The 23257-nt window shown below is 38.9% G+C and overlaps 1 protein-coding gene across 1 annotated transcript in view; it reads right to left on the reverse strand.

Annotated features, from left to right (window-relative positions):
* IGF2R (insulin like growth factor 2 receptor) overlaps positions 1-7379 on the reverse strand; it is a 135573-nt gene extending 128194 nt beyond the window's left edge. Inside the window, exon 1 of the mRNA XM_031937531.1 lies at positions 7027-7379. Coding sequence (XP_031793391.1) covers positions 7027-7223 — 197 coding nt within the window. The 5' untranslated portion in view covers positions 7224-7379. The remainder of the gene's footprint in view (positions 1-7026) is intronic.
* Positions 7380-23257: the final 15878 nt, after the last annotated feature.

Consider the following 23257-nt stretch of genomic DNA (forward strand, 5'->3'; position numbering starts at 1 on the left):
GCGTTTAGCATTGTGCTGATCACACAGCAGGCATTAAAGCTACATGTTACTTAGTTATTATCATTCTCTTAAAGGGCATAGTATTTAACAATAAATAAAGTCTGCAGAATTTTTATTTACTTTTAAAAGATTAAACACATTCAAAATCTATGTATTACAAAGTCAGGCATTCTCCAGGAAAACTTTTTTTTTGATTTCCGATTAATCATAATGCATTCTCCCACCCCAAGAAGAGTCAAGTCCACGCAATGAGAACCTGTCCAAAAAAGTGAGGATGTTAAGCCTGGAGAAGAGAAGGCTCAGGAAAGAATATGATAACTATGTTCAAGTTTCTGAAGGGCTATCATGTGAAATAGAATGAAACTTGTTCTGCTTTGTACCAAAGGGGAGAACAAGAACAATGTGTGAAGTTTCAAAAAGGCAAACATGTTTCATGTTGGGAAAAATTTTCTAAACAATTAGAGTTAACCACAAGTATAATGGAATATGTCCAAAGACCCTCAGGAAGCTCCCCCTCATAGTAGATCTTCAACCAAAGATTGGATACTTGTCAACTACATTATGGAAGTAGCCTAAGAGGTCCCTTCCAACTCTAAAATTCAATCATTCACCAGCATCTGTTATTGATAAACTGGCAGACATGGTTGTGAGAACTCATTGTGCAGTAACATCTTCCCTCCTTCCCACCACCATTGCAACCAGGGATACCAACGTCTCTAACCATCACCTAAATTGGCAATGCTAAGAGCTTCTGTTCCTATAAACAGCTCCAGCTTCCCAATATGAGGAGCAGAAACTCTCATCCCTCCTCCACCTACCATCACTGCCAGAGGCCAACAAACTCTCAAACATCTTCTTACCAATGTCCTAGAGTTCCTGGCCTATCTTCTAATACCTCTTCCTTCCCAGCCAAAACCCCTCAGGGAGCCAACAGCCTCTCCCCCACTGGGGGTTCACATCTGTACATATTATAAGAATGGAAGGAAGGAATCTTCTCTCACTACTGAAGGAATCTGCTCCTGAAGTTCAAGGCTGAGGAAATGTGTCAGGAAATGTGTCAGTATCTACTATATGCCAGACACCCTACTAAATGACATTGACAGTTTATTCAGTTCCCAGATGTAGGTAGGCAAGACCTATTTTCCTCCACAGGTCTAGGAAATTATAGTTCTAATAGTAAAATTCAATTACAGTAAGAGTTTAGGTGGTGAATAAATAAGCAGGAAGAAAACATAAAGAAAGTAGAGCTAGATAGGTACAAGGTTAGCTAAGTGTAGATAAGTCATCCCTAAAGGATTACATAGACTACAAATTTGGAGGTCTATCTTAAGGAATTAAAGGAAAAGTTTAAAACCAAAAAAGAGAGACTAACAAAGGCCAACCTTGTGGAGCAGAACATCTTTGTGGGATGACAACAAACATAAAAAAGCACTGGCCAGCTCCGTGAACTTGAAGAATGAGGGACTGGCAAAACCGGTCCTGTACATAACAAGGGCAAGCCATCAGGGGCTCCCAGGCTCCACTTCTCAGAGCACTCATGTGTATCATATGATCTCTTAATCAGAGGTCATGCTGAAGGCTGAGCAGTTATAGTTCTCTCCTGCCCAGTATTACTGGGGCACTTTCCTCTTATCCTAAGGAAGAGGAATTTCCCTTACGTGCAAGACATGCAGTACTATATGTATAATACAGACTCTAAAAGTGAGAGAATGGAAAAAACTTGTTGGCTGTATAGTTCCTGGAGTTATACAGGTCATATCTGATCTGTTTCCCCTGGAGATAGAACAAAGGTCCGCCCAACCAAGACTCAGGTAGATACCCGGTCTTTGGAGAATTCAGTAGGTGAACCTTAAGGTTCAATGAATATGTACAGAAAGAGACAATTCATTAAGGAACCATTTAGGAAGCAGTATACTACTAAAGTACTATAAACTCTGAAATCCTATCCCCTCCCACATCAACACTGTCATCTGAACCCACACATAGCTGATTGTGGATTATCAACTCCAACACACCTGCACCTTGGCACCCTGCTTTTTAGTGACTGAAGAAAATGTATTTTATAATCTCAGAAAATATAGTATTATCAGTCCTTCAATATCCAATTCAAGTCTCATTTTATCTATAAATGCAATGTACTAATAGAAAGATTAATAACCTGATAGTGAGGAGAAGCTGGCTCTACCATTTATTTCCTCCAAGTTACAGAGCTAGTGACCTATCCTTAACTGTTATCTCAGCAAGGCAAAGGAGGAGGACTACAGGCTAATATGAGGACTGAAGATTAAGAGTCCACATATATCAAATGCAAAACAAATTATCTAGCTTTTAGAATATATTAATAAACTGGGAACAGATCATAAATTATAAGTTGCAGAAACAATTTTGGCATTTGCAGAATGCAAGATACCTTTCCAACCACAGTTAGTAGCTAGTTTGGGAGATGAGAAGCAGTCTAAGTACGAAATGTTTTAATGTCAACTATCATCGTTGTATCACTATACCAAATAGCTATCTTACCACATCCTGCTTTAGCAGTACAGTAAACACTCAGCATTGCCACCTGGATTAAAAAAACTCATCTGATCACATTCTTCAAAAATACATTGCAGTTTAAAAATTCTTAGTTGTTCTACAACCTGAAGATCAAACATTTCTTACCAGAATCAAAATATCACAGGGGTATGAAATACGTATATTGGAGAGATATGGAGTCAGACAAAATGTTGTATGAATTCTAACATGATAAAGCAACTTTGACAAACTTCACTCCATGAAATAATAATCCTTATTTCCAGAGGACAGAACATGAAACATGCTCCCCACTGCTTGTCAGGGAGATGATGGAGTCAGAGCAAGACATACATTTTCGGATGCAGCTAATGAAAGAATTTGCTTTGTTTGACAATGCACATTTGTTATAAATTTTATTTTTCTTCTTTTTAATATTCAATAAATGGTAAGAATAAAAAATGTTTGTTAACTGAAAAACTAAACTAATTTTTGAAAAAAATGGAGTACATGTCCAAAGCTAAAGGAAAAGAGAGATAATAGTCACCATAGTAAGTACAGAAAAGCCATACAAGTGAGGGCAAACCTTAGGCATCATCCTTAGTGAACTCCCTCATTTAACAAGTGAGGAAAATATAGGAAGTCAGTGCCAAAGCCAGTTAACCTTTAATTACAATTCTGTTTTGAAGGTTGACTTTTATATAAAATGGATAACCTTCGTCTCTCATGGTTATGTTCCCATAACCTCAGGACGTGTATATATAACAATGCTGTCTAAATATGCATTAAACTCTTTGGGATGGAAAAATGTAAGGAAAGCTAGTGGGATTGCTATTTTCTTTTTCACATTAGGTGGACATGCAGAAATGCATGAACACCTCTAAAACAATAACATAGCTTACTCAATTTTTACTTAATATTTTTTTTTAAAACTTTCATCATGTGAACACTTTAATAAAACTTATCTACAGGACAGTCTGATCTTCAATTTAGGCACAAGTCGGATTGTAACCAGAAGCCTTTAAAGATAAAAAAATTACTTCCTACTTAATTGAAACACTAGAAGAGTATGAGCTAATACACTCATGTGATTATCACAATGTAAAAACAAGTATCTCATTTACCAAAGGCAGAAGGTAGTCTCACAACGTAAAATCAAGTATTTTATACACATGGTACAGAGCTTTACCCTAAAAATGCACCTATAAATTTACAAGACAAAAAAGTATAATTATCAGGCCTTAGGATTCAAATTCATTAGCATATTTCCAAATCCAAACTTAGAAAATTCATTAGAGTGAGCAAGTCTTAAGTAGCTTTTTAAGTATTTGGTTTTTTTCAAATCAGTTTACAACAGATTACAATGCCTTGGGCTTTTTTTTTTTTTTTTAATCTCCTTTCAAAGTCACAGAATCACAGTGGAAGGGGCTATAGAGATCCGAGATCACTGAGCCTGATGTCATTAGATTGAGGAGCAAACCAAGACCTAAGGACCTAAAGTAATTAATTACTCAAGGTTGCCCAGTTGATAAGTCTAAGGCTCTTACTACAATGATCCCAATGATACCATGACCTTGCATGTATGTATATATTGCAGTATGATATCATACTGTTTAGTATTTCAGATATATCTTCTGTACTTACACTACAGAACATTATGCATTTTTGTGTCAGCAATAAGCTACTTCTTTAAATGCTAATATAAACTCAATAAAATAATGGCCTCTAACAGAAATGAACTTCTCCACAGTATTCTCGCTATTCTTTCTAAAATAGAAGTCAGTCAATGAACAAAAGAATCTTAAGCTCTTACTCCGTGGTTAAGAACTTGGACAAAGACTGGGACTACAAAGACCAAAAAAAACCCCCAAAAAAAACAACAATCATCTCCAGCTCTTCAGAAGCTCACAATGTATTGGGGGAAATAACATTTAATCAACTATGTACAAACAAGATATATACACGATAAATCAGAAATCAGAAATAAATAGAATTTAAAGAGACCAGGAAAGATTTCTTGTACAAGAAAACTCCCACAAGTAAAGTTATGGGTGCTCAGAAAAAAAAATCACAATCTCAGTAAGCATTTACTATGAGTGAGATTCTCTTAAGAGGCCAGGATAGAAATAGAAATTGTACCTATAATTTCATCAATGTAGGAAACTCCCTAGTAGGGCTAATTCTATGTACCAATGCTAATCAGCAACTTCTCTGCAATTTTTTTATTTTAGAAAGTTGACTCTTTAAGCACTGATAAATAAGTGACTTGCCCAAGATCCTACAGTCTTTGTGTGTTCAGGGACAGGACTTGAACCCAGCTTTTCTCAGCAGTTCCTTCCAATTACATCACTTCTACCCCCCTTAAAATGAGCCAACTACCCAAACCAAAAAAGATAGTCCCTTCCCTCAAGGAACTTACAATCTATATGAGGAACATACCTGGTTACAGATCAATAATAATATAGTTAACACTTATGAAGCATTTAATTAAAATGTATCTGGTACTTATAAATATCTCAAATTGATCCTCATAACAATTCTGGGAGGTAGGTGCAATTATCCCCATTTTATAGATAAGCAAACTCATAATATATAAAATAAAAACACAGAGGGGACTAACAACTGGAAGATTAAAGATATTTTGTAGGAGGAGGTGATACTTGAATTGAGGCTAGAAAGGAGCTATGGAACCCAGGAGGCTATAGCATAATCTTTACTGGCAAGTTTATAATCCACTAGGGAGGGAGCAATACATAAGTATACAGTCCACGATCTAACAAGCATTCATAAAATTCCTACTGTGCTGTAACACAGAGCTAGCTAATTTAGTATAGAATGTCTATGGAGATTCAAGGAGAGAGGAACCACTTCTAAGACAGGAAACAACTCAACTGAAAAAATTTAATCCCAATGGAATGAAAGTATATCAACTGAATGAAAGGAAGGAAGCCATTACAGGCAAAAGAGATTGCTCCTCCCCCCCCCCCCCTAAAAAAAAGGCATTGTGGTAAGAGAGCAGGACAATATTTGGAAATGAGCAGTAGTACAATTTGGCTGGAATACCTGTAATGGGTAAAACTGGGGAGAGAAAAGGAATGGAAAAGATAGATTGCAGCCAGCTAATGGAGCTTGAATACTAATATGATGAAAAGTTCTATCAGGTTGCAAAGACCATGTTTCACAGATCCTTTGTATTATGCTCAATTCCTAGTAACTTTATGTTTACAGTTAGCCTTCCAACTCCTTTTCAAATAACAATCACTAAAGTATAAAAGTTACACATAGAAGGTGCTCAATAAGTAATTGCTGAATAAATAGAATGGTCTCATTTGTGGGTTCAAACTACATAAACCCTTTCAGAACTCTTCATACCATTTTATTTTAACAAGGTTTAAAAAAAATTGAGCCCCAAATGGGAAATATGATTTTAAAAATCACCCCAAATAAAGACCCTACCAATATGCAAGTCATTTAACATCACATAACAGATACGTCAGTAATACATTTGTAGTTCTTAGGGCAAATGTCCCCTAACTTGAATAATCCTCATCTAAACAAGTGACTTATTGGCCATGATGCAAGAAAATAGCTGTCAGATGGATGAAGGACAATTTCTGAAAGGCAGAGTTCAGATAGAATGATTCCTTCTTGCCCTCCTTCACCCATTTTCACACTTAAAACAGGAAACCCACCAATTACTTGAAAAAAAAAAAAAAATCCATGGTGCAATGAGCAACTGAAACAAAAAGCAGCTATTACGAATTTGTGGTAGAACTTGGTCTCTTAGTCAGAGCCTCTACTTATGAACCCCGAAAATAAGTTCCTCCCTTCTTTCTCCTTACACACATACAGTCATACCCCTCCCTTCTCCTAGCTTCTTTCTTCCTTCTCCCCCCCTCTATGCCTCCCCCTTTTTTCTTCCCCCTCCTACACTCCTCCCTGCTTCTTGCCTCCCCCCCTCCTTCTCCCACACACGCACACTCTTCCCTTCGCCTTGCCCCCTCTTCTTCCCATCTCTCCTACATACGTACGTACATACACACACACACACACACACACACACACACACACACACAAAGAAGCAAGTTTCCCAGATGCACCATGATGCAAAGCAGGAGCTACACAGCAGCCGCCTGTCATCCAGATGGGCCCTGGCAGCCGGACCAAAGCCCCCCTCCCCCCACACACAAAGCAGCCCCGCACTTAATGACAGCCACAAGTGGCCGGGCCCCAGGGCAGCTAGTTCCAGCACTCGGCCTCTTCCCCAGGCTGGGGGAGAGACATTTTCAGCATTTCCCCCTCCCCCACCTCCATCCTCAAAGATTACAACTTAAAGGTAAAAAAGGAGTGAATTCGGCTAGGATGCGCCGTGGGGCGGCGGAGGGAGACGCCTCTCGCGCCCCCGCAGCCCCGGGGAAGCGGGGGGGGGGGGGGGAGGGCCGCCCTGGAAGCAGCCCCCCCCACCCCCGGCCGATGCCCCCTCCCCCACCCTCCCCCGCCCCGCCTCCTTCCTACCCGCACAGCTCCGGGAACTCGAAGCTCTGGGCCTCGGCGATCCCTCTGGCCGAGACGAGGAGCAGCAGCAGCAACAGCAGCGGCGGCGGCGGCGGCAGCGGCCGAGGCGGACGCCGAGTCCAGGGCCGCAGGTGGGCGCTGGGAGCCGGGGCGGCGACGGTCGAGAGGGCTGCAGCGGCCGCGGCGGCGCCTCCCATGGTGCTCAGGGGTCCGGCGGGATCGGGCACTCGGACGCGCGGCCGGGGGCTAGCGGCGCGCAACGGCTCCGGGCTGCTCCCGGGTCATGCTCGAGCCGCCAGGGCCGGAAAGGGAGGGAAAGAAGAGGAGGTGAAGGAGGAGGAGGAGGAGAGCGCGGCAGCAGCGGCTGCGGCGGAGACCCAGCAACTGCGCGTCACATGACCCCGCAGCCGCCTGGGCACCGCCCCCTCTCTTTCCCCTCCTCCCCTGCCCCCCCCCCCGCCTTCCCACCAGCCTCACATGACCGCCTTGTTCAGGTGATCCTCGCACTCCCCTAGCTCGTGCTGGGCCTCCCCGGTCACGTGGGGCCGGAGCCCGGGGAAGGAGGGGAGAGGTCCTGCCTTGCGTGGGCCGCCCTGGTGGCCCGCCCGAGGCGAAGCCGGGGGCACCTGGGCGCCGCCCGAGTCCCGATCGGGCGGGAGGATGGAGGAACGGCGTGGCCCCCGCTCCTGTGGCCTCCCAGGATGGCTCGCGGCGGGCCTCCCAGGATGCCTCAGGACGCCGCACGGAGGGGCTTCCGTGGCCCAGGCTTAGAAGCCAAAGCTAGCCCTGCTTGTAATCGCCCGGCCCCGGGAAGTCGCAGATCGCGTGGGGGGGGTTAGCCCCTACGTCCCGGGGATGCTGTAAGGATGCGATGAGGTAATGCATGAAAACCTGACAGGACGACTTAAGCGCTATTATGGCTTCTTTGTATGGCCCGAGCCTGTCGCACGGGAAGCGCTTACGAAATGCTTGCGGGCCGGCTGCGTCTCTATCCCCTGTAGCCAAACAGCCCGACCTCGAAGCTCGTTCCTCACACCGTGAGCCTATCTGGAAGGCTAACAAAGGGATAACCGGATCGGGAATCCGAAAGATAACGGAGGCACGCGTGCTAGGGGCTCCCTGGGAGAAAGTGGGCAAGTTATCTCCGCTTAATCCCTCCGAGCCCCTCCTGGTCTAACAAGTGTCCGGTTGGCGTTAGCTGGCCTCTCAGCGTGCGTCCAGTTATAAACGCCAAGTTGCAAACCTTTACAAGGTGCGGTTTAATAATAAATAGGAAACTTTACCAAAAAGCCATAAGAAAGGCACCCTGGAGTCGTGGTTTCGGGGGGATTAAAAAAAAGATCTGAGGATTTTAATTAAGGCCGCCCACTCTGTGAATTCTGTATGGTATGGTAGCCAAAAATATGGATATAAGGTTTCAGTGACAGAAACAAAGTATCCAGAACAAGAAAGTCTGCCCTGTTCAAATAGTATCCTGGATTCAACTCAATTTAATTAGTTTGTACTACTTAAAGCTATATTGAGGGAAAGAGGAGGAACAAAGAAGGGATAGAGCCATGTCTGGGTTAGGACAGCAATGACATGAAAAAGAAAAGATAGAATTGCCCCACTGCTGATTTACCTCCTCTTATGTGCCAAGGAGAATGATCTTTGGACCAGAAAAGAGAATTTTTAAAAATGCATATTGGGGGATATTAACCAAGATAAGTAAGGAGGTGGTATGAGAGCACCACACCATTGATGAGTGTCACCTGATCTAGATATACTGCACCCTTGTTACAGAAAGAACTGGCAAATGTCAGTGAACTTGGGAAGATCTTGGAAGATGGGAGAGATAGGAAGGATTAAAAAAAAAAAGCAGATAAGATGCAACAATTGTTGCTTCAGCCTCCTACTAGGCCTGTTATTACATATTTGGGTATCAAAGGGAAATAGAAGTGTGAATTGGAAAAGGCTTTGGGATGTGGCAAAAGATACCTGTTGAATCATGTTTTTATTGCTTGGTAGAACTTTTAAAAAGAATAGATTCATGTCATTAGTTATTCAGGCATTTTTCTCTTACTAACTGGGGTGGGTTGTGAGGAGGCAGCTGCAACACTGTGAAATCTCAGGCATTTGACCATATGGAAGCCTGAATCGAGAAATTTTCCTGGGAGCCAGTTTATGGAATTAACAAGCAAATGACAGCCCCATGGGCTTCTAGCTGTGTTAGTTAAATACGACTTAATTTAAAGTTCAGTTAAAATATTTGGGGGAGAGAAAAGGAAAACAAGTTGTCTGAGTTTGACTCAAGTTCAGTCTGGTGCTTTAGCTTCAGAAGTGGTATAAGAGGAGACACTTGTAGACTATTGAGAAGCTAACAAAAAGGACCTTTATTCAGCCTGTGGCATGGAAAGGATACTCAGTAAGGATATAGTATTGATTCAGTTGAACACGGCATCCCTTTTTCCATGTTGGCTATGCTAGAGTCCTCTCAGAGTAACTTGGGAGGCTGATTTTTGTGCTTGTGCAACCAGAAAACTATGTCAATGGCCTAAGCCTTAGGCCCATAATTAATTTAAGAATATTTTCAATTCTTCTTAAGGAAAAGTGTACCTGAAATACAGATATTTCTCCCACCATAAGGACTATGCCAAGTAGAAAAGAAATATTTAGATTCAATACATAAGGCAGTAAACTATGTATGTGAATTATGAATTATTATAGGGATATCTATGTAGTACCCTCTCTGGGTTATTCCCCACTTCATACTCTCAGACTGAGTAACCTAGACAACAAACAACCCCAAACTTCAAGGTACTCTGGAGATTGAGACTCTGGAAACTGTAGCTCATGAGATTGACTGATAGGTCTTCCTTCCTTTCTACTAATTAACCAGAGATCACAATAAGCCCCAAACAAGGGCATTTATTTAAATACCATATTATTTTAAAAATAGCAGTAAAAATATATCCCATAAATCTAGGGCTCATTCTCAAATAAATACTTCTAAAATCAGTAGGAAAAGTTGTTACTCATAGAAGTGAAAAGTAGCCAGACATATAGGGAGCACTCACATTAAGGTATATTTGAAGGTATAGTTCAGAAGAGCCATTTCACTCCTCTAATGCTGCAGAGATGAAGGCCCGCAAATATCTGTACTTTTTGATCTTGATCTCAAAGTTTCTATTGGATGCTACTCTTAGTCACTGCTAGACAATGCTCCCCAGGATGTTGTTTTATGTTACTCCCATGCATATTACATTTTTTGGCTGTAGTTGAGACTGTCTCAAGCTTCTGGCTTAGCCAAAATCCTTCAAGTTCAAGAACACTGCATAGGAACCATGTCAACTGTCTTATTTCTTCTCCAAGGAGCAAGACACATTAAGAATAGGAGTTCTTAACCTAGGATCTGGGAACTTGTTTTTTAAAGTATTTCTGATAATTATTTCAATAGTTATCTCTTAATAACTGAGTTCAAATTTGGTCTCAGACATTGACTAGCTGTCTTTGCTTAAGTTTCTTCAACTGTAAAATGGGGATAATAATAACACCTACCTCCAGAATTATTATGAGTATTAAATGAGATAGTTTTTGTAAAACACTTAGCACAAACATGATAAATATGGAAATATGTTTAGAAGAATTGCACATATTTAACCTATATTGGATTACTTGCAGTCTAGAGGAAGGAGATGGGTGGGGAGGAAGGAAAGGAGACAAATTTGGAACATAAGGTTTTGCAAGAGTGAATGTTGAAAGCCATCTTTGCAAGTATTTTGAAAATAAAAAGCTATTAAAAAACAACAGTGTTTTATGTGTCAGGCACATAGTAGGAGCTGTATAAACATTAGCTATTGTTAATATTATTATTGTTACATAATTGATTTCTTTTATAAGCTTGTATTTTTTTATGCATTTAAAAATATTATTTCAATAACAGGTTCATAGGCTTTACCTGACTGATAAAAGGGTCATGTTATAACACAAAAATGTTAAGAATTCTCACTATAGAAGATCTAATACTTGGAACTTGAACTAAAGAACTCTTGAACTTGGAGTTATGCATGAAGCAAGTCTCAAATCTGGTACTAGCCTGAAAATCTCTCCTTTTTGCCTCTGCTCAAAGAATCCTCACTTTTCTGCATGGTAGACTGTAGTTCAGGAAGCAATGTCCTTAAACTTTCTTTTCCCTACCCACATCCCCAGGTTACTAAATTTTTCAAGAGACACAAAGGAAAAAGATGGGAGGCAAACTCTTTGGACCTTATTCTTGCTTTTTAAAAACCATAGAAAGTAAAGCTAATCCTTGAGTCAGCCAATGAGACATTCCCCGTGTTATGTCAGTTGCCTTTATCCAATGGTGAATGTCTTATAATTGCTCAAGCTCATTGAGGAACTTCTTCAGTTTAGTCAGTGTTTCGCAGTGACCCATAGGTGATTGTAGAGTTGTTTAGGATTATTTAAAGGAACTCCTAAACATTTCCTTTATAGTCTTGCTCCTTTATAGACTCTCAGAAGCATAAGAGAATTTATAGAGGTTGAGAGGTTTGGAAGATTGAGAAAGCCAGTGCCTCTGTATGTGTGGAATTTATAAGCTCATAGTTCAAGGATAGAAAGAGACATTCTTGTTTTGCACAAGCCCAACTGAATAAGCTGGCACAGCTCAAATATGGAGTGTTCAATGATAATTACCAAGATATAGCACCCTGAAAAACTACTATGGGCATGCTCCCTTGTAATTGGTGAACAATGTTCTATGAATTAACTTAAAACAAACATAGTACAGGAAAGAGGAGACCTTTAGGAAGACCTCAGAATTCAGGATAGAATATCTTATCAAGCTAGAGACCCAGGAAAACAGTAAAGCAACTACTGGAGAGTCTTTGGCTGAAGGAAGAAGAATGGCATGGCCTGGTTGAGAAAGGCCCACGTGTAGTTTGGGAAGACCCCTAGTACCTACCCTCTACCAGTGTGCTAACTTCATTTGTAGCAAGTGGCTTTTTTTTTCTTTTTTTTTTTTTTAATTTAATAGCCTTTTATTTACAGGATATATACATGGGTAACTTTACAGCATTAACAATTGCCAAACCTCTTGTTCCAATTTTTCACCTCTTACCCCCCACCCCTCCCTAGATGGCAGGATGACCAGTAGATGTTAAATATATTAAAATATAAATTAGATACACAATAAGTATACCTGACCAAAACGTTATTTTGCTGTACAAAAGAATCAGACTCTGAAATATTGTACAATTAGCTTGTGAAGGAAATCAAAATGCAGGTGTGCATAAATATAGGGATTGGGAATTCAATGTAATGGTTTTAGTCATCTCCCAGAGTTCTTTTTCTGGGCATAGCTAGTTCAGTTCATTACTGCTCCATTAGAAATGATTTGGTTGATCTCGTTGCTGAGGATGGCCTGATCCATCAGAACTGGTCATCATCTAGTATTGTTGTTGAAGTATATAATGATCTCCTGGTCCTGCTCATTTCACTCAGCATCAGTTCATGTAAGTCTCTCCAGGCCTTTCTGAAATTATCCTGTTGGTCATTTCTTACAGAACAGTAATATTCCATAATTTTCATATACCACAATTTATTCAGCCATTCTCCAACTGATGGACATCCATTCAGTTTCCAGTTTTAGCCACTACAAAAAGGGCTGCCACAAACATTCGTGCACATACAGGTCCCTTTCCCTTCTTTATAATCTCTTTGGGATATAATCCCAGTAGTAACACTAGCAAGTGGCTTTTATACAACTTTTTGGCTCACGTGTGTTAAATTCCTTGACTAGCAATTTTGTATGGATAGAACAGGTTATTTGACAATTGCTGAAATTCCCAAAAGCCCCATCAGTGGGACACCAGGAACAGCAACACAACAAGGTCAAGGAGCATACAAAAGAATTCTTAAGCTGCTCTTTGAAAAAAAGATTTGAAGGTTTTAGTGGACTACAAACTCAACATGAGTCAGCAGTGTGATGTGGTAGCCAAAAAAGCTAATGCTAATGAGATCTTGGGATGCATTAAGAGAAGCAAAGCTTCCAGGAATAAGGAAGTGAAAGTCTCTCTGGACTCCACCTCAGTCAAACCACATCTGGAACAGTACAATTCTGAGCACTATGTTTAATAAGGACATTAAAACGCTGGAAAGGGTCCAGAAGAGGGAAACAAGGATAGGTGAAAGGCTTTGGAGTTGTCATATGAGGATGACTGAAAAGAACTGGAAAAATTTCAATTAGAGAAAAGAAGATCTGGAGGAGACCCAAGTCTGGCTGTCTTCAAGTATTTGATGAGTGAAATGGGTAAAAGAAAGGTTTGTTTAGTCACAGAGGACAGATCAGGACCAACATGTGAAAACTACAAAGAGGCAAATTTTGTTTTGATGTTAGGAAAAACTCTCTAATAATTAGCGATGTCCAAAAGTAAATGGGCTCTTCTATATGTGTTGGGTTGCCACTTGTATATGAATTATAGAAAAGATTTCTTTCCTGGTGTGAAATGGATTAGATTGCCACTGAGGTCTCTCCCAATTCTGAAATTCTAGACTCTTCTAATTGTGATTCTGTTATTTACAGACAGATGGGATTTTGCAGTAGCATCCTTCAAATCATATCTCATAGATTTCCAACTACTATGATCATACCTTTAAAATAGGCTCTTCTTTTAAAAAAAAAAAAAAAAAAGAGCTTGCCAATAAAAACAAAAATCAAGAAATAATCCCCAGAAATGTTTAGTCTACACAGAAATAAACAAGTTGGCTCTGCTAATCTGCATCATGCAGAAGTAATCATTATATTATTTATAATACATTTTTTTTAAAATATGAAGACTTGTTATAAGTTTTGCTGAACTCTTTTTTTCCGCTCAGTCTTCTTTGTTACAAGAAGTGGCTCTCTAGGAAGGGGAAATATATTTGAAAAAGGTGAATAAAAATGCCACAAAATATTTTTTAAAATAAAATATAAAGACAATTTTAAAGAATTAGCTACAGTTGAGAAATATTAATGACATCAAAGATGTGGCTATAGATTTTACCTAAAAAGAATGTAAAAATCTGAGACTTGTTCAGAAAGACATGTAAGATAGAGGCCTTTGAGAAACTTCTCTCATTAGAACTTCCAGTTTTGAAAGCAGATATAATCTTCCACTTGGATAGAGGAGAAGTACCACTGAAGTCAGGAGAAACTTTCTATCCTGATAAGCTACTCCAAGACTAGCTCAATCCAAATCAACTACATTTATTGCTTGATTCTCTACAGCAATCTTCATGTAATGTCTTCTAGCCTCCAAGACTCTACCAGCTCCTACCCTGGGGCTCTACTTTCTCTTAATTTATGAGAGTTCTCCATAATTAGCTCCTCTCAGACTCCCAACTTCTGTCAGCTGTTCTCCAACCATCTTCATGTAAAATATTCTTGAATGTACCTTCTTTCCTCCTTTCCCCTCCTAGGAGGGAACATAAGTCAAATTAACATTACCATTCCTAGAGAAAACATATTAATTAGTTTCTCTATAGTTTAACTCACCAGCCCTGTAATTCTCCAGTCCAAAACATCTCTCTTTTTTCATTCCTCCCTTCTATCTACTGGCCTCTCCTATTAGAAATTCCTTAAGAGCAGAAACTATCTTGAGTTTTTTATAATTATAATTATTCTCATACCTTCGTATAGTGCCTGGCACATGATAAACACTTAATTGCATTTTCATTCATCTCTACCAAGCCTCTCCTTACAAAAATAAGTCTGAGAAAACATAGGCCCATTTAGCAGCTAAGAAAATGAAGTCCTAAAGTAGGGAATGGTTGTGAAATATAGAGAAGCTTTAGAAGCATTCAATCCCTGACTCCCCAATTGTAGAATTGTTTCCTCTTTGATCCTTTGGAAAGCTCCATGGAGCTCTGTAGCTTGTGGATAGGATTTGAGATTCTCTGTTATTAGTACCATTATAAGGTTCTTAAAATTCATAGAGTTCTGTGCAAGGCACTATGGGAATGCAAAAAAATTTAAAATGATCACCTATTACCCTTATAATTTTATAAATGAGGAACTGAGACCTAGAGATATTATGACTTTCTCAAGGACATGCAAGGAATGATTTAAGCATCATTACTAGGATTTGAACCAGATCCTAGGACCCTAAATCCAGTTGTCAACAAACTTACCATCTAGTTGTTATTTGACCTACTTTAGAGGTGCTCTCAGTCTTTATGCAATATTAAGAACACCATGAGGAACTTATTGAAATCTCATTTCTTGGTACAGAAGACCAGAGAGATTGTTGTTTGTACTTTGTTTAGAAGAGGACCAGTGACATCAGTGGGTTTTATTTAAATGCAGTGAGTTGGATTTAAGGGAGGCAGACAAAGTCATCAGCCTCACTCTCTCTTCCAGAGTCATTGAAATCCATTGGCAAGACAAAAGTCAAGATAATCCAGGATGCAGTCTGTTAGTTTCCCTCAAATTGATTTAGTCTATCTGCTGATTCAGGTGTATTTGGTCGTAGCAGCCGTGAATTCTATAGCTTCTTGGAGCCATGGATGAGAGTTGGTGAAGGTAGATACCAAAGATGAATCATTGGTCCTCAAAAGAGTTCAGCAAACCCTCACATTAGAGATGCTAGTCCTCCCTGAATACCCTATGCACCTCATAAGTGACCTTAGGGAATTGTCATCAGAAATCTCTCAACCCAACCCAGTCACTGGGGAGCAAATACAATCATACTATATGTTCCATATCTATATTCCACTGGGATATTTTAACATCTTTCTTTCTCCAATTACAAAAACAAAGTCACAAAATTGTCTTTATTATGTGTCTTAGTTTGAATTCCCCAACCCACACCAAAGAAAAACCAGTGTGTGTGGGAAGTAGTAGTGATTATTAACCTGTCAAAATGATGTGGAAACAGTATTCTAATAGTCATTGTGGGTGTGATGAGATTCCACATGCTGAGAAAAAAGTTGAGTGGGTTAAGAATGAAATTGTGGGATAAGGATTTTCAGGAGAAAGTGGGCCTCTCATAAATGTCCATCATTTCTTTCCCTAGCATCTGAAAAATATAAGTAGAAACTTCTGATTTGTTATTTATTAAAACCAACAGTATTAGGTGTGTTAGTCATATCTCTGGGAAGAGGGCAGGTTTTTGATAAAGTTTAGAGCCCTGAACAGAGAAGTGAGTCGTTTAAACATAGCAACAAGCCTGCTAGCTTATCCACAGGGTCCTTGGCCCTAAAATCATACTTTATAAGAATGGAAGTAAAAGCAGTCCTAATGTTGCATTTATGGCCTCCAAAGGATTGGCTAATAATATGTAGGATTTCACATAAATTCTACATGGACAATTTTAGCTATCCATTTAGCACCACCAAAAGAATATATGAATGTGAACACATGTATAGGAGCTCATAAAGAAATTGACTTCCTTAGAATTGCACATGTTTAACATATATTGGATTATTTGCTGTCTAGGAAAGGTGGGGGAAGGTGAAGGGAGGGAGAACACAAAATTTTGCAAGGGTGAATGTTAAAAATTATCTATGTATATTTTTTAATTATAGCTTTTTATTTACAAAACATATGCATGGATAATTTTTCAACATTGACCTTTGCAAAACCTTCTGTTCCAACTTTTCCCCTCCTTCTCCCCACACCTTCCCCTAGATGGCAAGTAATCCAATACATGTTAAATATGTTAAAGTACATGTTAAATACAATATATGTATATATATTTATACAGTTATCTTGCTGCACAAGAAAAATCAGATCTAGACAAAGTAAAAACAACCTGAGAGGGAAAACAAAAATGCAAGCAAACAACAACCAAAAGAGTATAAATGCTGTGTTGTGGTCCACATTCATTTCCCATAGTTCTCTCTCTGGGTGTAGCTGATTCTCTTGGTTACTGAACAATTGGAACTGGTTTGAATCATCTCATTGTTGAAGAGAGAGGCATGTCTGTCAGAATTGATCAGCATATATTACTGTTGTTGAAGTGTATAATGATCTCCTGGTTCTGCTCATTTCACTGAGCATCACTTCATGTAAGTCTCTCCAGGCCTCTCTGAAATCATCCTGCTGGTCGTTTCTTACAGAACAATTATATTCCACAACATTCATATCTCTTATGAATGTTTATTCAGCCATTCTCCAATTATTGGGCATCCATTCAATTTCCAGTTTCTAGCCACTACAAAGAGGGCTGCCACAAACATTTTTGCACATACTGATCCCTTTCCCTTCTTTGAGATCTCTTTGGGATGTAAGCCCAATAATAACACTGCTGGATGAAAGGGTATTATGCATATGTTTTGAAAAATAAAAAACATTTTTTAAAAAACTGACTTCCTTTCATATGTGAGAACTATTCCATCTTTAGATTCAGACAGAACTGGACCAGGGCATAAAAGTCAGGGTGGCCCATGAAAAGATGGGCCTAAGGGCAACACTAGATTATTATGATTTTATGATGAGCCATTATTATGAGGTTAGATAGATTCAATTAAACTGAGTTCACTTTAACAAGCATTTATTAAGTATCTGCCCTTTGCTAGGTATTATCCTAGACTCTTGGGATAAACTAACAAAAGAAAAGTTACCCTTGCCTTTAAAGAGCTCAAATTCTACTGGGAGAAAATAGCATGTAAAGTTAAACGTAAATCCAAAACTTAAATAAAAGAAGTGGAGGAGTTAGAGTATTAAAAATTGAAGGACTCAAGATAAGGCTTATAGCATAACTGTAATTGAGATGATGGGCTGTGCCTTCTGCCTCTGTCCATTGAAAAGTCTTGGAGCATATCAGCTGGTTGATGAGAAGCACTTCCACTGTGCTTATGTGGAAGGAATGGCAAGAACATCAAAACTTAAGAAATCACGACAGTTGTTTTACAGATACCAGGGGTACTCAGCAGTAACATTATATTTTGTGGAGAACAGACTCAGTAAGAAAAGGGCAATGACATCAACAGACAATATGGATGGCCCTGCAGTATGGGAGAAAGGAGTTATTCCCTCCTCTCAGATGTCTGGCTTCAGATGTTCCCCATATGTATGCCCCACATCAATGATATTTATATGTGCCACTTTGTCCTTTAATGGTGTGTATATTGGTAGAATACCTCCCCAATTTATGGAGGGAGTGTTCTATTGTGGCTTTTACTGCTATGCTACTTCATTAAATGTCTTTTCTATGGGCTTTGTATGTTCTCTGGTTAACTAGGGAAAAAAAGTAAAAATGCAGGGGGTATTCATGATTTATAATTTTGAGTAGATTTAGACCCACAAGTATTTGGGTCTTTGAATTTGGGGCAACTAATCTGAAGGCACCACATATGATGAGACTGCCCAGGTCCTACATTATGTATTACCTGCCCTCAGTTTTACAACTACCTTGTTCAAAATACAGAATAACTTGATCCCTCAATATATATTTTTTGCCCTTTTAAAAGGGGGACCACTTTATTTTCTATCGGCAGCAGATGGCACTGTCAAGCAAAGGTAGGCTAAGCTGCCAATGTGCGAGGGAGAAGGGAGAATTTTCTTCTCTAATTGCTCCCTCACAGTTTGCCACTCTCATTAGCTCATATATTTAAGAATATGTGAATCTCTCTCTCTTTTTCTTTCTTTTTTTTTTTTTTGTCCAGGCTTTTTATGGCCCTATATCACTCTAATCCTAATGGTACCACGCCCCAAGATTAGATAGCTACCACTGACCAAATCTTTTGTCTCCCTTATCTTTTCCCTATCTACGAGCTTTAAATAAAGCACACACAAGATTAATGTATCTGCAATCCAACAGTGTTTTAGATTAAGTAAATAAGTTCTGTATTGAAAGCAACAGAAACAGATCAGACCAGTTAGCATACCTGGATAGCCAGAAAAGAGAAAAGGTAACATTGCAAGGAAGGAGAAAGGACACTCAGAACATTCCTACCCATTGGACTGGCTCTCCCCCAAAATTATGCATTCTCCCACTTTCACTATATAATAGGACAGGAGCAAGCCAGATTTTCATAGCTTAACTCTCAACATTTGCTTACTTTCATCTCAGATCTCTCTAGTCCTCTCTTCCTGCTTGGCCATAAAGGTCAATCCTTCTCTTCAAATCTCTCACCCCCAAGGCAGGTTTCATCTTCCATATTAAGGAAAATCTGCTAGTCAAATCGCCTTACTCTTATTAGAGATTTTAAGCTAATGTAAAGTAGTTCAATGTTACCAAAAAAAAAAAAAAAAGACACTGACGAATAAAAATTGTCAAAAGACCTGTTTTCTAATCCAATATCCACAATTTACGGACCTTAGGAAAATCAGTTGTCAATAGTCAATAAACATTTATTAAACAACTACAATGTGCCAGACATTGTATTAAATATTTATAAAAAATGAAAGATGTTCCCTGTCCTCAAGGCACTTACAATCTAAGGAAGTTGAAAAGGCAGGAAAGGAGGAAAGTATCCCAGGAGACGCATTTTGGGGAAGTTAGAAGTCCTGAAATAGTACAACCAAGTGGAAAATGAAGAGATCATTGGATTGCCTTCCCTTTAAATGGAGATTTTGGCATTCATTGCTCTGCCTTCTATCTGAGAGCCAAAGGACTCATCTTGAGATCAAATCTGGTCCCAGATGCTTAACAGCTATGTAACCCTAGGCAAGTCACTTTCCCTTGTTTGCTTGTTTCCTTATCTGTAAAATGAGCTGCAGAAGGCAATAGCAAAGTACTCCAGTATCTTTGCCAAGAAATCCCCAAATGGGATTCCAAAGAATTGGGCGTGTCTGAAAAATGACTGAACAGCAACAAATGAGTACTAAAATTGATAGCATCTTGAAAGACGATAAAGTTGTCCCAATAATGGGCTTTCTGGAGTATGGTGGGAAAATCAGAGAATCTCTGAGCAGGTGGCACATGAAAAATTGATTAGGAATAAGAGAACCCTAAGAGGAATTCAAATTACTACTTACTACCTATGTGACCTTGTGCAAATCAACTCACCTCTCTTTACCGCTATTAAAAAAAGGGGGCGGGGGAGGGGAGGGGAGAGGCTGAACTAGATGACTTCTTAAGATCCCTTCCAGCTCTAAATCTATTATCTAAATGGTATCTGAAATCCTTTTTTAGTTCTGACACTATCCATTGTACTTCTTAGATACAAGAATCTTCTACCAGAATTGTACTAGCAAGGAGCTAAGAAATATTTACATATGAAATCAATCAGTATTCACATTTCTTCATATCAATACTTGTATTTCCTGTAAGATTTTTACTTTCTTAGCTATTGTGTTTAATGAAAGAAAGGTAAGGATGTCTTCTGACACTAAAATGTATGATTCAGATGTGTTGCCAACAGTGATACAACAATTTTTAAAATTTAATTTGCTCTACAAAAACAGTTACAAAAATCTATTCCCAACATCTTCTCAAAGTTCAGCCTCTCCTTTAAGTATCTTAATAAATATTTTATCTCTTTGCCATGCTTTCCCTTCAGGGGAAACTAAGAGAGTTTGGCCTCCAAATGCTAGAGTTTAGCAACACTTAATTAGCTAGAGTGAGAGATGTGCCTGATTAAAGAAAGAAGTTGACCAAGCCAGGATCCCAATGGACAAATTGAAAATCAGGTCGAGGTCAAAGTTGGGAGCTCACAAAAGGGGCCAATGCAGAGAGCCAGTCATAAAATCATGAACTTAGACTGAAAGAAACAAGACCAATGCCAAAAGGAGGTTGGTATGGATAGAAATCAGGAAAAAACCTACAGAGTAGGAGCAGCAGAAAGTGGCTTACAGTTTGTCTCAAACAAAAAATGGGGTACCTGTGAATGGCAGTGGTCAGCTAACCTCATGGGACTATTTTGAAATATATGTATGTTTTGTGATCTTGTGATGATGAGAGCTATCTATATCCAGAGAAAGGACTGTGGGAACTGAAGAGGGATCACAACACAGCATTTTCACTTCTTTTGTTGTTGTTTACTTGAATTTTATTTTCTTTCTCATTTTTCTTCCTTTTTGGTCAGATTTTTCTTGTGCAGTAAACTAATTGTATAAATATGTATGCCTATAATCAATTTACATATATTTTTTACCATGTTTAACATATATTGGATTACTTGCCATTTAGGGGAGGAGGTGGGGAGAAGGGGGATAGGATTGGAACACAAGGTTTGGAACACAAACTTTCAAGTGCTCTATAAATATGAAGATGTGCTATTTGAATCATAGGATTTAGATCTGGAAAAGAATGTGGGAATCGACTAATTCAACCCCTTTGTTTTACCAATGAAGAAACTGAGTTCCAGAGTGACAGTGCTATTCCCAAGGTTACATAGGTAATATATACAGTTAAACTAGGACTCAAATGGGGATCTTCTGAACTCAGTTCCTAGGCCAGCCTGTTTAGTTGCATATGCTCAGCTATGAGCTTGATGTTCCCAAAGCGTTCACAATCACAGTCTTCCACAGTACAGCAAAACCACAGGAAATAAGCTGCTTTAATTGTTTTCCTTATCTGGGTACTTATTCTCCTTGCCATAGACAAAAGTTGTACTTTACTTCTCTTAGGAGCTTGTGAAATATTTATGATCTAATTATGGGGTAGCAATTATAGTGACTTCCTCTTTCCCCAGGGTTTTCTCCAGCAACTATGGATGTTAGAAAAGACAGGGTGGAGTTTGGGAGAATTGTCTGTAGGTTATTGCATCATAACTGTCTGCTGACTCAATGCAGAACATGTGGCTTTCCATGCTTCATGGACAAGTGTGCAAGGGAAAAGCCAAGAAATTTAGGACCAGGTTCATATGCACCAGTGGTATAACTTATTTAGATTCAAGCAATCACCATAGAGATTATCCTTTTGTACTTATAAATGAAGAAAGTAGGCCATACCATGATTTTCTCAATACAGAAATTTGCATGGGTTATTGTTGAAGGCAAAACACCAACCTTGATTTCCAAGATTGTTTTTTTACACCTAACTCCAAGTTAAATTTTTTAAAATTAGTTACATCTTCAGAGAAAATAATTATAAGTCTATCCTAGAGATTTTATTGATTATTCAGCCAGAGATTGAAATTAACCTAAATTGTGTTTAGGAGGGGGACAGGGGGGTTCAGTTTTTCCAGTTCTACTTAATGAAATGATAGTTTGCAAGAAAAAAAGATTATGAATCAATGAGATTTTAAGGTTTTAAAGGGAATTTAAAGAAGTGTTTATACTATTACTACTTTAGGAAAGGTAATCTTGAACTTTTTGAAGAAGTTCTTGAAAGAATTATAGGATGCCAATCCCTGGTTGATTGAAAGATCTGTCATATCCCAGGAACCATAAAAGGTGGGACACAGTTCTGAAAGAGTGAGCTCAAATAATGGAAGAAAAAGAGGAAAGCAGTAAGGATGAGATTCCCCATTGCCTCTTCCTCCCCAAATCAATGATATCTTGCTTTGGAAATACTTTTGAGGAATAGGCCCCCAAAATCTAGATGCAGAGTACAGAAGGAGCTATGGGAGTGAGTCAAGAGTTAGCCCAGCAATCAGGAATTAAGCTGATAGAGGACCAACACTGAACATCCTATCAAACAGCCACTGCACCTAGAGGGGAAAATAGAAGGAAAGCCATCAAGGCCCATCAGCACTCGAAGTATTATTTTCCTTGACCATAGTTACTTTGGGCTAAATGTATTCCTCTCTCATCAGTGTATTCTAAATGTATACCTATTCTTCCCACTGCAGCTGTGTGCATTTATTGCAGAGTACTCCCAGAATGATAGGGGAATGTTTTGTTATTAATGTTCATGCTTTGCTATTTTAATAAATGCCTTTATTTTAAGCTAATTATGTCAATTGACTCACTATTGAAGTTAAAACTATCCATGAATGCTCATAATACATAGTTTTAAGAGTGTGGCAAAATAATTTTATAAATGGATGATTAGCTGAAAATACTTCAGTAAGAATGCTATTGTAAAATGATGCCAACTGGGACAATGGCAGGTAACTTTTCAGGTAACTTACCAATAGAGAAAATATGATCCTGAGATATTTAAATAAGTATAGAAAGTGATTGACCATGATAAGTTGATAACTAATGAATCAATTATAACAGTAGAATGAAATTATTATTCTTCCACTGCATCAACAATGAATTTTTATAATCATCATAGAATTAAACATATTAGTAAGCTAGCAAATAAGCACAAGGGCAAATTAGAGTATTATTTAATCTATTGAAGTTAGAGTGTTGTGGTAACTGTACAATGATTTT

This window comes from Sarcophilus harrisii, chromosome 4, assembly GCF_902635505.1.
Source record: "Sarcophilus harrisii chromosome 4, mSarHar1.11, whole genome shotgun sequence".
Classification (NCBI taxonomy): domain Eukaryota; kingdom Metazoa; phylum Chordata; class Mammalia; order Dasyuromorphia; family Dasyuridae; genus Sarcophilus; species Sarcophilus harrisii.